At 47.6% G+C, this 16157-nt stretch overlaps 1 protein-coding gene across 2 annotated transcripts in view; it reads left to right on the forward strand.

The window, feature by feature from the left end:
• Positions 1-16157, forward strand: part of INSC (INSC spindle orientation adaptor protein) — a 117147-nt gene that overhangs the window by 82201 nt on the left and 18789 nt on the right. For both annotated transcript variants that reach the window (XM_027579772.1, XM_027579771.1), the window contains exons 8-9: positions 10552-10723; positions 14903-15081. In XM_027579772.1, the coding sequence (XP_027435573.1) occupies positions 10552-10723; positions 14903-15081 (351 nt within the window). The remainder of the gene's footprint in view (positions 1-10551; positions 10724-14902; positions 15082-16157) is intronic.

Raw genomic sequence — 16157 nt, forward strand, 5'->3', positions numbered from 1 at the left:
TTTCCCCCTCTTTCCCACCAGAGTCCTCCACTGAACGTCTTCAGGCCTTCCTTGCCTTGGAGCCCCTGCCTCGGCTGGGGTGGCCCGGGAGGGTGTCTCCCGCACACCTGCTGAGAGGGCTCCAATGCCCTTCTCTGGTCAGCCTTCCTGACTGCTCTCCTCCCTCCTGGCGCTCAGCTCACACTGTACTCACTGCTGCTTTGGAGCATGTTCCACGCTGCCTGGCCTCGGAGCTCTGCCTAAGCTTCCTACCAACAGACACTACACTGCCCACTCCTTAGCCCATCAGGGAAGTGGCTTGCACACCCGGGTGAACGATGCTTGCTGCATGACTAGATGAATATTGTTGGAAGAGTTCTGGGGCATTCTTCCCCATTGCAGATGAGAGGGTAGAGGCCCAGAGAAGGGAGGTGATGTGCAACCCCCCATTCCCACTGTTAGCAGCAGGCCTGAGGCCAGAATGCAGGTCATGTGACCTCACTGGGCTACCGGCACCAGCCTCTGTGAGCTGTTTCAGGCCCAGGGGTGGGGTGGGAGTGGGGAGTGCAGACATTGAAGCGTCCCTTAGGGAAGGACAAAATGCCCCCAAGTCTGTATATGGGATTGTCCCTGAGCCCCCTTTTATACCATCTATCCCTAATAATTTGTTCCAGCTTCCCTCCCCTCGCTTTCACTCCTCTGGCCCTGAGCCCACATTCTTGGGTCCCCAAACAGACCTTATCCCCAGCTTGGGGGTTAGTGGGGAGAACCCAGCTCTTCCTTTGTCACGGGTTTGCTGAGGACCGACAAGCAAGTTTTCTAATCCCCACGAACCTCAGTTTTCTCATTGGGCGGAGGGAGGTGTGTGTTCTGCTGGGACCGTGTGACATAGGAAATAATTTTGGAAGGCAAATGTGATGAACAAAAGTCCGAAGTGGTGAGCTGGCAGGGCTGGGAATTCTGGGGCTTCTTCTCCGGGGTTGGGTGCGCGGTGAGGGGGCGGCGTTCCTTGAGGAGTTGCCAGGGTGCCTGTCTCCCCTGTGAGTTTACAGATGGAGACCTGCTCTTCTGTGCATGTGTGGTGGGCTGAGGAGCCGCATGCTGGGCGAAGTGCATTTCCCGCCTGTCCCCCAAGCAATCTGGTGAGAGCAGAAAATAAATAAGTCCGATGTAAACATGATGCCGGTGCTGGGGAGACGGGAAGCTGGGTCACGGGGAGGCAGGGGCTCCTGGGGGCCCTGGACAAGGCATAGAGGAGCCTGCACCACAGGACAGGGGCTGGTCTGGAGGGACAGGGGCTGGTCTGGAGGTGAGCAGGGGAAAGGAAGTTGCTGGGGCAGGAAGGGGAGCTGGTGAGGAGGCTGAGGGGACCGCAGAAGGTATAGGTGTGGGGCAGACCTGACTAGGGAAGACACACTTCCTGGCAACAGCTGGGCATGGAGAGCGGGCCTGCTCTCACAGCACAGAGCCAGAACCAGTGTCCTGCCCCTGCCGGCAGGTGACGGGGCCTGTGGTCCCACGCAGCAGAGACAGAGTGAGACGGGGAGAGGGAAGGGGGATGAGAAAGAGGAAGAGGCTTAGGGAAGCATGAGGTAGGGCGAGGAGATGACCACGGAGATGGAACAACACACAGTTTCTAAAGGAGTGTTTCGTTCTCCTCTGGGCTGCTTCAGAGGTATGAAGCAGTTTGCAACTTGGCCATAGCTGGACATGCAGTGCCCCAACTGTTACCTGCTCAGGCGTAGAGTGATCTCACAAGATGGTTTTCATTTTCATTCTCCTGATGAGCCTTGATGTTGAGCATTTTTCCATGTCCTTATTGACACTTTGGCTATCATCTGTGAAATGTCTATCTGAGAATTTTGCCTATTAAAAAAAAGATTTCTTTGTCTTTTTGTTACTGAATTATAAACTTGGAGAAAATATTCTATGTGTGAATCTTTTGTCAGGTATATGTATTGAGAATATGTACTCTCAGTCTGTGGTCTGCTTTTTCATTCTTTTAATGGTGTCTTCTGATGAATAAAAATGCTTAACTTAGATAAAGTCCAGTTTATTGATCCATTCTTTTGTAGTTGGTGCTTCTTGTGTCCATTTAAGAAATGCTTGTTTACCTCCAAATCATGAGGATATCCTATATTTTCTTCTAGCTTTATTGTTTTACACTCCACATTTAGGTCTATGATCTATTTCAAATTAATTTTTTGAAATGGTATTCGAGGTTCAGTGTTTTCTAAATGATATCCAGTTGAGCCAGCGCCATTTACCAAAAAGACCATCTTACACCACTTAATTAAAGAGGTGCCTTTGTTGTTAGTAAAGTGATGATATATGCACGAGTCGTCTGTTTCTGGAGTTTTTTTTCCTTTTTCTGTTCCATTAGTCTTTTGTCCATCCTTGTGCCAATATGACACTGTCTGAGTCCCTGTAGTCTATAACAAATTTTGACATTTGGTAGTATAAATCTTTTAACTTTGTTCTTCTTTAAGATTATGTTGGTAATTCTAAGTTAAAGAACTTTCTATGTACATTTTAGAATCCACTTGTTAATTTCCACAGAAACACCTATGAAGATTTTGATTGGGATTTCTTTAAGTTTATAAATAGATTTTGGGATAATTGAGATCTTATACAGTATAGGGTGTTCCAATCAATAAATGTAGTATACCTCTCTTTATACAGGCTGCCTTTAATTTCTCTTAGCTATGTTTTGAGTTTTCAGTGTCAACATCTTGCACATCTTTTTAAGACTTATTTTGGGATATGTTTTTATGATAATTAAGTGGTATCTTAAAATTCTTATTTTCCAATTCTTACTGATACATAGAAAATACAGTTTTGAATATAATGGTGTATAGCCTTTTTTGGATTTTATACAGATTTGGATTGTGTTCAGATTGTGTACACATTCATGTGATCTTTAAATTATGAAAATTCTGCTTCCTCTTTTCTGATGATTTTACCTTTGTATTTCTTTTTCTTGTCTTATTTCATTGGCTAGGGCCACTGTAAAATGTGAAATGTGAGTGGTGATAATGGATATCTGTCTTGTTGCTGGTTTGGGGGGAATTCCTTCAATGTTTCATTTACTATTTCATTATTAACCGTGATACCATTGTCATTTTAAGGGTTAGATAACAGGCTCAGAGAAGGTAAGTAACCTGCTCATTTCACCAAGTCAGCTAGTAGCACAGCTGAATTGTGAAGCCAGACTTTTCTCTCTCCTAAGATTGTGCAGCTTCTATCATACCACAGGTACCTCTGCAACAGTGGTGCTCGACCTAAGATCCCTGTGGGAATTAGTTGAGGATTCTTTAAAAATACTGATACCACGACTCCAACCCAGATCAATTAAATCAGATTTTCTGGTGGTGAAGCCCAGGCTTTAGTATTTTAAAAGTTTCCCGGATGATTCTAATCATCTGAGAACCAGGCTAAGAACCACTGATCTGGAAGCACTTTTGGTACAATTCCCACCCAAGCTGTGCCCAGGACAGCTTTGCTGAAAACTTGATATTTTTATATCAGCACAGGCCTGCTAACCCTAACCCAAAGGGAAGTGAACTTGTTCTAGCTGGCCTTTTGAAACCTTCTCCCAAACTCCATTCCTTCTACCCTCAAATGCCTACAGAGCTTCTGCTTGACAATCTGCTTTAAGGAAAATCATCTGCCTGACAGGGAAATTATTTTTTATTTGTCAGTAAAATAAAGTGATTCAATCTCTGATTTCCCTCCACTGCAATAACTCACCTCTCTCTACCTCACTGACTTGCTTGCCAAACTGGTTATATAATCCCTTTCATCCACTGTCCCATTCCCTATTACATATTAATATTTGTTTTATCCATTTTGACACTTAGCTTTTAATCAAAAATTCTTCTTTGAAATAACAAAGGAGGTTGAGTGGTGTCTGGGATATGTTAGTTTGTAAGGAGGATAATATTATCCTCCTGGAGGCCTCTTTTACTTTCTGTAGCTTTCTACAGAGGTGTCTGCTCTACCAGCACTCCTTAAAACAAATATCTCATTTTGTAAAGTGCGCCTTTAACCCCTTACATTGTTCACAGATTCTGTGCTGGACCTTGCCCTGATCTGGTTTACATCCCACATTCAGATCTTGCTTCTGATGGGTGGATTCATTTATTCCACCTAATGCTTTGCCCTGTCCCTTGCCCCACACTTGTCTTTGCTTCCCTGGGCATGACCTTTGCTTCCCTCTCTACGATTGACTTTTCCTTCTGGCTATACCCTGGGCAAACGGATCTGTCCTGCCTGATCCCATGAGCAGAAGTCAAGCTGCTTTGTGGTCCCCACTTGTTTTTTTTTTTTTTTCCTGCAGACTTTAGGACAGAAAGATGAAGGAGGAAGTCTGGGGGTCTTTAGGTCATGCTCCCTCCCCTGTGGCTGAGTTACCACCACATTCGCATGATTCTATTTATCAGCAACCAACACTTCTGCCTTTCCCTAAAAACTAAACATGCAGAATGGAACTGGAAGATAGCAGTCCAGCACCAGTATATATGATGGGTCTTTATGTACTCGCCAGTGTCGTTTAGATATTTGCATAAAAGCCACCAAGGATGCATTTCCAATAATTAGTAGGAGAACATTGCTCAAATCTGATGTGATGTTTACTGTATATTTTGGATTCCTCAACTGCATGGGTTTCATTCTCCTTCACTCACTCCTCAGGGAGAATCTCAGCATTCACCAGCTCCCTCTGTGTCCAGACTCCAGGTGCATCAGCCCTGCTGCCCAGGTGATGACCAGGCCAGACCATCCTCACCACCACTTGCATGCTCTCCCATGAGGAAAGCTTGGCCTTGGGCCCAGGCCCATCCCATTCCATGTAAAAGCTAATTACATATAAGTGCTTCCAGCAGCAATTTCTTTAGGGATGTGAAAGTGCTTTGATTAGATTGTTCTCCTGGCATCATTAAGTTTATGTCCAGGGATGGGAAGTGGGTAGTTTGAGGATGGAGACTTTCCAGAAATGGGACCAGTGTTTGAGGAAGCTGGCCTCAGGCTGGGCCACTTCTGGGCCCACCCGAGGAGCTAAGCTAAGCAGCCTCCATCGACCTGATCCTTTAACTAGCTTCTCCCTTTGCTGCCTTTCCCAAAGGCTACTCAGAGGGGCACAGGGCAGAGGGTGAGGAGACCAGGATGGGAGCCTTGGCTCTGGCACTAATGTGCGTCATGGCCTTGATGATCTTTTTCCCTCCCCAGGCCTCTGTCTCCCCACCATTCAGCCTGCTGTGTTAACTGCCATGTGTCGGGCCTCAGCTGGGTGCTGGGGACCAGAGAAGATTCAGTACAGGAGCTGCCCAGAGCAGCTCACATCTAGTGCAGGGCAGGATGGACATATAAACTTATGAGGAGAGCCTGACACAGTAAGTGCTCTAGTTGTGATCAGACCAGAGTGGTATGTCCTCTGGGAGGACAGAGACACTCTGTCTGGGGGAGGCAGGTGTGTGTTCACAGAGAAGGTAACTACTTACCTGGATCTGAGAAGGGAGTGGGGAGGGAAGACAGGAAAGATGACCACTCAACCTTTAGGTGAAGTGGGTTTGAGGTGCCTTTGGAATATCTAGGCAAATTAATTTGGGAGTAAACATAAATATGAGATTCAGTGGCAGGTTGGAAAGGTAGATGTGGATCTCAGGAAAGAAGGTCAGGGCTGGAGAGCTAGGTTTGGGGGTCATCAGAGTGAGTCACTGAGGCCACTTGGCTTGGGTGCTATTGACTGAGATGGTGCAAAGGGGGCTGATGGCGGAACCTGGGTAAGCTACCTTAGGTGGATGCAAAGGAGGACAGACTAAAGGAGGAAACGATAAGTGGTAGTTAGCTAGGGAGGAGATTGGCCCCCACAATGAGGTATCATGGAGTCCCAGGCAGGAGAGAGCACCATGATGGAGAAAGTTCTCAGCAGGGAGAGGTGTTACAGAGGCCAAGTCAGAGAGGGACCGGGGGGCTGGGCTCTGCACCAGACAAGTCCCCAAATCCTTTTTAAACATGTGATCTCTCTCTCTCTCTCTTTCTCTTTTATTTCTCTATGCATCTGTCTGTCTTTGTTGCTCCATCTCTTGTTTCATCCTGATTGATCTTTGTACCAGTGCCTTGTTCAGGGCCCATCACAAGGTAGGTATGCAATTAATGTTTGATGAACTATAAAGAGATGCAGGGATTGTACTACTTTTCTCTTTGTTCTCTTCTGAGAGATTGTAGTTATTCATCTTATTGGTGCTGGTCAGCAATTGAAATAGAAGTCACTCCCCTTTTAAAAGTTCTAGTTCTGGGCTGCTTCCATTGAGGTGTCCAAACAAGTAGGAAAACCTGTGGGCCCCAACCCAAAGGGTCTCAGTCCCAGAGGAGCCTACAGGAAGGTGAGTAAGACTCAGGGTCCCAGATCTAGAGATGGCTGCAACTGTCAGTTGGGGAAGAGGTGGGATGATGGCACCACCATGTGGCAGGTATTGTACATGCATTATCTTTGTTAACTTCCAATATCCTCTGAGGTGGGTATTTTTACCCCCACTTAGAGATAAAGGCTCAAAATAAGTACAAAAATTGTGCAGCTAGTAAGATGCAGAAGCAGGATTCAGACCCAGGTAGGTGTGACTCCAGAGCCTGTGCAAGTTCTGATGCTACAGGAATTGGTTCAGGCACTGGGAAGCCTGGAGCTCAGTGGTGTGGTCCCTTCAGGGCCTCCCACTGTGATGAGCTGGCTGAGTTGGAGTTGCTGAGATGGTGATGCACACAGAAATCAACTTGGGCTAGTGGCATCTTGCTGACAGCAGGCTAAGTGGCAGGTCAATAGCATCAGAGCCAAAGGCCCAGGAAATTGGCCCAATGTGACAATCCACCAAATAGAAAAATGAGCAAAACACATGAACAGGCAATTTGTAGAGGAAGTCCAAATGGCAAAAACCAAAATCAAAACCAAACCTAATCAAAGTAAAATGCAAACATGAAAAGACTCTGAGCTTCACTGTAGAAAGTAAAGACATCATATTAAAATAAAAATTTTGCACATCCACCAAACTGGCAAAAATTTAGAATCTGACAGTACCAGATGATGGCAAGAATATGGAGTTAGGTGAGTTTATACATTACTGATAGGAATATAAATTGCTACAGCTGTTCTGCAGAACAACTTGGCAATACTAGTAAAATTAAAGCTGTACAGACCCTATGAGTTAGTCATTCCATTCCTCAATGGAAACCCCTAAAGAATCTGGCATGTATGCACCAGAAGACACTTAGAAGAATATTTACAGAATATTATTATATATTTTAGTGAAAACTGGGAAATGACTCAAATGACCATTGATAGGAGAATACATAAATGAATTACAATCAGTTTATACAATGAAATACCACCCAGCAGTGAAAATAAATGGACCTTAGCCACAGGGACCAACAGGAAGGAGTTTCCCAAACATAATGCTGACTGGGGAAAAAGCAAATTGCTATACACAGTATGATACCGTTTATGTCAAGTTCAAAACCTTGTAAAACTATACACATGTAATAAATCTCTAAAGAAAACAGGGAATAATAAGCACAAAATTCAGGGTAGTGGCCCATCCAACAGGGAAATCAGAAGTATGAGATCAAGAACTGCATATAGGGGGCATTCTGATGTTATTTTATTCCTAATATTAGAATTTCTGGATATTAGGCATATACATATACACAGATAGGTGTTCATTTTGTTATTTTTTATACCTCATACATTTGCAATACATACACATTTCTTTTGAAGGGATGATATATTTCATAATTAACAAGTTACCAAAAGAGATCTGAAGCACAGAAAACAAGTTAGAAGGAAAGCAGGACAGTGGGCAGTTGCAAAGACAGGACACCACATACACTCTTCTCTGGGAAATCTAAGGGCAGAAGAGGAATCAGGCTCAGTCAGAGTCACTCTCTTGGGGTCAGAAATGTGTGGAACCTAAGTTCCCAAGCTGCCTGTTTCTCTGGAGCTGCTCTTTCCTGTAGTGGCCTTTGCTCACAATATCTCCTCCATCCTCTCCGTTTACTCTAGTCTTCAAGTCTTTGGGCAACTCTTACTCGCTTGCATTTATCCCCCATTTGCCTAAAGCCTACTACTATGTGTGAAGGCCTGGAGTAGCCACGAGTGAACGAGCTGTCGTACCCAGGCTTGCAGAGTGTCCAGGGGGGCAGGAGGGACAGACAGACAAAGGAGACAGAATCACATCACAGTGGTGCTGCTCCAGATTGCTGATGCATAAAGTCATCTGCGGACCTTGTTGAAAGGCAAAGTCCAGGCCTCCCCAGAGTCTGAGTAAGTCTGGGTGGGGCCCAGGAATGTGCTTTGGAGAAATCCCCAGTGAATTTGGTACAGCTAGTCCTCAGACCCCACTTGGAGAAACAGTGTGATAAACGCAATGATGTTAGCAGATGTATTTGGGCCCGAGCTTCGAGGGCCACCTCCCCAAGATGGGGTGTGGGCATTAAGTCAGGGAGGCTTCCAAAGGCCTCCCCAGAGAGTGTCTTCATTGGAAATCACACTGTAAAATGGTTATTTATGGATGAGTCTCCTGCCTCACTGCTTACCCGGCTTACCTCTGCTTGGCACATAGTACGTGCTCGGGGAAATCGCACTCGGTGGGTTTGCAGAGGAGCATTTTGGGTTGGGAAGCAGGCTTGGTGGCCCAAGCCCTCGGAGAACATTAATCCCTGGCCTCTCCAGTGCGTTCAGAGTGGCCCATCTCCAAGCATGTGTCAGGGACTAGGTTTGGGCCTGGTTTAGGTTTGACCAGCATTCTCGACTGGGTTTGGGAATGCAGTTCCATTTGCATCCAAGATCAGCCTGAGGAGACCAGATAATTGAGACCCTTAGCTGTAGCCTTGGATAGTGCTGGAAGGGGAAAGGGATAAAGACCCGACAGGTCTAAGAGCTTTCTTATGTTGGCAGGCTGACAATAGGGCTGCTTCCTGTTTCCAGACCCAGAGCAGCCCTTTTCCTTACCTGGTCCCAAGTGAGGCCCCTCTCTGAAGGCCTATTAGTCAAACATCTGGCATGAATCCAGGCCTGCCAGTGGCCACCTGGCTGCTCTTTGTTCTTTCTTATTAGGCACATCCAGGTGAGTTTTATTGTGGACACCTCCCCCAGCTCCTGTTCCCACATTCGCCTCTTTTTGAGTCTGAGATTGCCAAAGGCTTTTACAGCTAATGGACCTTACAGCTCCCAAGAGCCATTTAAGGGAGGCCCAGAAGTCAGCGGTGGTAATTAGTCAAGAGAAACACTGACCTCTGGAGAGCTGCTTGAGCTGAGTGGCAGGAAGTAAGGGTGTTGGGACAGGAGCCCCGGGCCTGCGGCAGGTGTGGGGAACATCAGCACGGGCATTTCCTCATTTCCTCTCTCCCTGCTTCTTCCTTGGCCTCATCCCTGCCCCCCACTCCTGGTGCTTGATGACAGGGTTCTCAGGCAGGCTGGTGTCCTGGGGCATCTAAGGGGCAGCGGACGCCCTGCTGAGCTAACTCTGAGAAGTTACTACCCACTACCCCTCCTCTGCCTTTCTCCAGAAAACCTCATCTACTGACCCTCGATGGAGGTGGAGGTCTGAGTTCAGTTGTGACTTCTCAGGAGGCAGTATAATGTCCTGATAGAAACCATGGGCTTTGAAGCTAGACAATTTGTGTTCAAATTCCAAACTCACCCATTTTAAAGTTTGTGATCTGGGGCAAGTCAGTGAACCTTTTTGTGTCTCAGTTTCTTCATCTGTAAAATGGGGATACTAATCATACGGGCCTCAGAGGCTCATGACAAGGAGTAAATGGTATGTGTACTGCACTTGGAGGGATGAGCAGTTGACAAGCAGAAGCTATTATTGTGCCATGAGTAAGTAAGTCTGATCGGGGCAGAACTGGGAAGCTGAAGCCTTTATCTGCCATTCCCATCCCACCACACCCAGGTTCATTCCTCTCTGTTGGGCAGTGGGAGCAAGCCTCTAGGGAAGCAGCCCTCTTTCTAGCGGGGAGGGTGGTGGAGGATGGGGTGGGGAGGGAAGGACGATCAGCTCAGCCTAGAGATAACCCAAGGAAGGGAGGGGGGAGCCAACACTTGTCAAGCATCTTGCCTGGATTCGCATCACCTGCTTCATCACCTTAACCCCTAACACCCTGTTGGTGAATGAGGATACAGAGTCTCGGAGAGGCTAAGTGACTACAGCCAAGTCATACGGTACCAGTAAGAGGGGGCAGGGGTGGAGCTCCGGGATGTGGGAGTCCTAAGTGACTGTTCTTTTTTACTGTATTTTGCTCTGGTGGATGGTTAGGGGCTAGCCCCTGGCACTTGGCTTGGTGCCTGCTATCTAAGAAGCCCGTGGGAGGTCACTGATCTCTGCTGGAGCGAAAGGATTGGCCTTCAGATGCCAGACTTGGGGTCCTTCTGGGGGCCTTGCCACCAGGTTGTCTCTGGCTCCACACAGAGTCCTGGGCTGTTCTGGGAATCCAGGGCTGGACCCGGTGGGGGGGCTTGTGTCTGTCTCCTTCCTGTCGTGAGCAGAAATGTGCAGGGCCATGCCCTCTCTCCCCCTGCAGGTGGACGGTGTTCTGTGCTTGGCCGACATCCTGACCGATGACAGCCACTCAGAGGCCACGAGGGCTGAAGCTGCGGCTGTGGTCGCCCAGGTCACCTCCCCACACCTGCCCTTTACTCAGCACCTCGGCAGCTTTCTGGAGAGCATGGAAGAAATCGTGACAGCTCTCATCAGTGAGTCACCCTGGGCAGGAGGGGACTGCTGCGTGAGTGGGACTTGTCACAGTTGTCTTCAGCAAGGGCCAAGGAGGCCTTCCTGCCCCCCTCCACCACACACCCACACTCACTACACCCCATGTAGCTTGCACTGACGTCACACTAACTGAAATCCCACTGTTCATGTATCAGAGGCTTTAAAGAGCTTTGTTGTCAAATCTCCTATTAAAATGCATGCAGCCCTCTGAGAAGCTCTGAGTTAAAGGTCACACTGGAATTAATGGACCTTTCAGAATAAAGACCAGGGCAAGCCCCATGGAGATGTAGAGGACCTTGAATTTTGAGGTTCAGATCCTTGACCAGAGAGACTGATGGGCTTTGTTCCTGAAGTCTCAGACTACTGTAGCCAATGAATGTGGCAGCAATGACGGGGCAAACAGCTTCTCAGAAGGCACTGGTACACGCCAGCCTGCCACCTGCAAGCCCACCACTGGTCCCACATCGTGGGGCCTTGAAAGCTTCGACTCTTCTGGATTCCCCTATTCAGACTTATGTACTCCTGGCTGGAGAATCATAGTCTGAGGTCCAGAATACTCTCTTTCTCCAGCTTCCCTTTGCAAAACTGCAGAAGCTGGGACTTGTCTGGATAAAATCCTCAGGAAATTTGTTTTGTAAACCACATCCTTTCTTTTCTAAGTGCCGGCAAGGGTGTGTGTTTCTACTTCTATCCCTATCTCTGCCACCGTCTCCATACCCATGTCTGACTGAAACTGAATGAAAATTAATCTCATCAGAAAATTTAGCATTCGCTCTTGGAATCATCAAACCAGGGCTGGGCAGATTTGGAGTAGCGCGAATGTAGGGACAGCACAGAAACTAGATTAGGAATCAGAATATTCAGGTGTGGATTTTTGTCTTTTCATTCATCCATGCAACAAAGAGCTGTTGACCAGCAATCCTGTGCAGGCCCTTCACAGTTTTCCTAATATAGAAAACATGAAGTTGGAGCCATTTCTCTCGAGTCCTTCTAGCTCTAGAATTTTCAGATCTGCAATAGCTTTGAACAGAAGAGTCATCAGTTAAACTGACTTTATGGCTGACTCTAGGCACTGGGGCAGCGACACCCCCAGGTCAGGCTGGGATACCTCAATTTGCCAACGTCCACCTTTCTTCAAAGTTGAGAAAACCCAGAAGCCAACTCTTGAAAGTCTTGGCTGGAGGGAACTCCAGAAATGCTCACTCAATAGGAGAAGAAACCTAGGCCTAGAGAAGTTGAGGAACCTTCTTGAGGCAACATAACAGTGTGAGGATTCACTTATGCCAGGAGTCTCATACTCAGTCTTCTGCCAGAGCCAGGCAGGAAACATAAATTGTTGAAGAGGGTCAGATGGAAGAAGAAAATAAAAAAATTTGAATCTGCATGAAATTGAAAAGCATGTGCATTGACGAAGGGAGGGTGGTGGTCACGGTTAAACTCCCGTTGATCGCTGCCTTGTAGGAAAGGCCAGTTTTTTTTTTTTTTTTATTTGAGAGAGAGAATGAGATAGAGAGAGAGCATGAGAGGGGGGAGGGTCAGAGGGAGAAGCAGACTCCCTGCTGAGCAGGGAGCCCGATGTGGGACTCGATCCCAGGACTCCAGGATCATGACCTGAGCCGAAGGCAGTCGCTTAACCAACTGAGCCACCCAGGCGCCCGGAAAGGCCAGTTTTTAAAGATAAGACAAAAATCCTGAATTTTATTGAAAATCTCCCAATGTATAAATGATAGCAAAACTGAATAAACATACCCAAGTCTATATAGTCTAACCAAGCTTTCCCTATTGCCATATCTCCATCCCTACTTCTTTGCCCGGGCTGGATTCCTCCCCGAAGAAGAGGAGCTTCTTTATTTATTTCCCCCTGATGAAGATGCATTGTAGAGTCTGCTCTGAGAGTCAGCAGATGGGATGTATTTTCTGGGCAGGATGCCAGGGCTCTGTTCTTTGGTGGGAAATAGCCCTCCAATTTCTTGCTATTCCCTGGAAACATTTATAAATGAGTCACTGGAATCCTCAATTTAATCTTCCTAACGCATCCCAGGTGACTCAGACTGTAGTTTCAATAAATGTGCACCCAAATTAAAAGGCACTTAGGTGGTTGTGTTAATAATTGCTGCGTTGGCGGCAACCGTGACTGCATGAGGATTAGTGTGGGTGTTTGGTTCTAGAAGAAATCTTTACGGCAAAGTGGGCCAGTAACTCCTGTGGTCTCACTCCAAACTTTGGGTAGAGGGAGGTGGCCTGGAAGAGGTGGGCTTGTCCGCAGGGGTTCGCCAAAATTGGAGGAGGGGGCAGTCATTGGAAAAGAGCAATCATAGAATTCTTAATTCCTGGGCGAATCTGCTGCCCCGCCCTGGGGGATTAGATTAAAGTGCCGAGTTGCTTAGTGGGTCCCACCTGGGCTGAGGGGCATAGCGCTGCCCAGGGCAGACATTGCCTCCCTGGTAGGACTGAAAGCGAAATCTGCAGGAGAACCACCGGGACAAAGTCAAAGAGACCTCGTGACAAGAGGCAGCCCGGGACACAGAAAGAATGGGGACCGAGATCGGGCAGACCTGCATTTGAGTCTAGACGGTAACAAGGACCCATAATCCTCAATGCCTCAATTTGGGGAAAATTGCTTCATATTTGAATCCTCAGTTCTATAGCTATAAAATTGTGATAGAAAGTTGGATTGTGGTGAGGATGGATTTGCTTCAGGAGGTCAAAGATATACAGCAGTGCCTTGCACAGAGTAAACACTCAATAAATGAGAGTGTTGCTGCAGCTATTAGCGTCTCTGAGCCTCGGCTTCTGCACCTGCAAGTGGAGGCGACCCTTTTCTACGTTAAGGGTGCTCAGAATTTAATGGTGTAGAGCAAAGTGCACAGCAGGTGGCCCAACTAATATTATTTTCTGTCCCTGTTTAGGTCGGGCCAGTAACTGAATTCACTCAAAGGGCCAAGAGGTGCCAGCTTCCATGTTAGAAACTGGAAGTATAGAGTCTTTGTCTGGAGGCCAAGATTAGGGATCAGGATTGCACATAGCTCAACTCTTCCCGGGAGCATTTTCCTGAAGTGTGGTTTCTCTCCCTGTGTTTTCATAGAGGTGTGATCAGTAGGAGAGCACCTGGACCCAGGTAGCACCGTGAATGGTGCTCAAGTTGGAGCTGAGGGTCAGAAGTTCGGTCCACTAGAATGGGTGGTCAGCACACCTCCTCCTGAGGCAGGAGGTCATTCAGGGTCAAGTGGGAACACATGGGGAAATGTGTTAAATGGTGGAGGATTACAGGGATTGGGGGACATTCCTCTGTAAAGACCCATCAGATTCATCACTTGCAGGTGGTCAGGTGGGGGACTCTGGTTAGGTCTGGGTCATGGCCACTAGGAGCAGAAAGGAAGAGCCTGACATCCCAGGGCTTGGTGTAGGAATTTTCTGCAGCCATATGACCCTTTTCTTGGGACCAGAAGAAATCCTGAAGCTCTGCTTTTGGCAGCCGGAAAGGCTGAGTCCTTATGTTTTAACTTCAGCCTCTTTCTTAAGGCAAATTCAGGAGCAGTCCAATGTACATTGCTGGAGACACAGACGGACTGGGAGCTCTTTCCTGCCTCAGGGCTTTTGTATGTGCCGCTGTTCCTTTGGCCTAAAACGTGTTCTTCCTCAAGTATTCCCACGATTGTCCCATTTTCTCCTTAAAGTCTCAGCTGTTGCATTCCTAGGGAGACCTTCCCTAAGCACCCCACTGGGCCTTTAGTTATTCTCTTAGCACTTGTTCATTTTCTCCCTCACATTAGACTTTGCAATAATTTTATTCAGTTTTTTAAAAGCTCATTTTCTCTTGCCTACGAGTAGGACGTAAACTTACCAGGGGCAAAGCCCTGACCTGTATTGTTCGCCAGGCCATCCCAAGACACTAGCAGTGCTGGACGTGCAATGCTCTCTTAGTTGAGGAGTAAATGGACACAGGAGTAAATAGAAGTCATACACTAGGATTCAAATCCCAGCTCTGCCACTTAGGTAGACAGATAAATTTCCCTCTCTGGCAACTGCTTTCCTCACCTCTAAAACGGGCATTATAACACTTGCCCAGACTTTCTCCCGGAGCTCTTGTGGGACCCGAATGAGATAACGGATACGGGAGCAGAGGCAAGGAGGCTGATGTCTTCCTCTTCACCATCCAGAACTGTGCCAAGAGGCCTCGTCTGGGGAAGTCTTCCTGCTGGCTTCTGCGGCCCTTGCCAACATCACCTTCTTTGACACGATGGCCTGCGAGTTGCTTCTGCAGCTGAATGCCATCCGTGTCCTCCTGGAAGCTTGCAGCGACAAGCAGAGAGTGGATACGCCTTATACCCGGGATCAGGTGAGCAGCCCAGAGGGGAGCAGGCACAGAGCCTGCCGCTGTGAAGACAGAGGTCAGGAGGCCAAGGTGAAGGTTCTGGGGGAGACTACATGGCCAGGCAGCACACAGTCAGACCTGTTAGTCACACTCTAGGTCAAGAATGTTCTCAACATGCCTCGTTGCCCTTTGAGTGTCTTCATGAGCCCACTCTCTACCTCACTTTTCCATCCCAACCACTATAGGGCCTTCCTCTATGTCCATTTACACCAGCGCCTCCCAGGAGCAGAGACACCATGGGAAGGGCCTTGGATCTCCTCTAGAATTCTGTGTCCTGGTCTGACATTGTCCCCTGCAGAGAGTTTCTTCCCTTCTCTGCCTCCATAAAAGCAGAGGTTGGAGCGGAGCCTTGATTCAGGGCCTCAATCCCTCTCTCGGTCTCAATGATTTTGTATATTTGAGTTCCACATAAAGTTTTGTTTGGGGGAAAAAGGGTTTACTGCTAAATGTGTTTGAAAACATTGAATGAGGGGGATTTCCAGAGCCTTGAGCTCTGAGGTTATAGAATTCTGTCCTGTCCCACCTCTGCCACACTCAGCCTCCCATTTCCCTACCAAGGGGTGTGGGTGGTGGGTCAGGTGGGTGTGAGGCCTCTGTAAATTCCACCAGGTGCCTGAGCTAATGATCCCCCCCCAGCCTCCAACCCAACTCCGCCTTCCCTGTCTGCCTCTTAGCTCCAGCCTGTTTCTCCCAGCCCCAACACCTAGTCGAAACTGCCACAGCTCTTCCTGTTCGACCCCTACCCCAGAAACTTCTGGTAAGCCTTCCCTGATGGCTCCAGCTCTCTGGCATCGCCTCCTTTTCCTGGAGGCCACACCTCACAATGCAGTGTTGACTTTTCTAATGGTATTTATTCCTTTCTCGTTATTTCATGCAGTTTATTCCTCTGAGGAGGGGGAAAAAAAAGAAGCTTCTCTGCTTTTCTAATCATGTACCTTGGAGGCAATTCACTCTGAGCCTCACTTTTCTCATCTGCACATGGGGTTGAAGACAACATACTTCACTAAGTTGAAATGAGAATGAAATAAACGAATGAATAC

Source organism: Zalophus californianus, chromosome 11 (genome assembly GCF_009762305.2).
Source record: "Zalophus californianus isolate mZalCal1 chromosome 11, mZalCal1.pri.v2, whole genome shotgun sequence".
Classification (NCBI taxonomy): Eukaryota; Metazoa; Chordata; class Mammalia; order Carnivora; family Otariidae; genus Zalophus; species Zalophus californianus.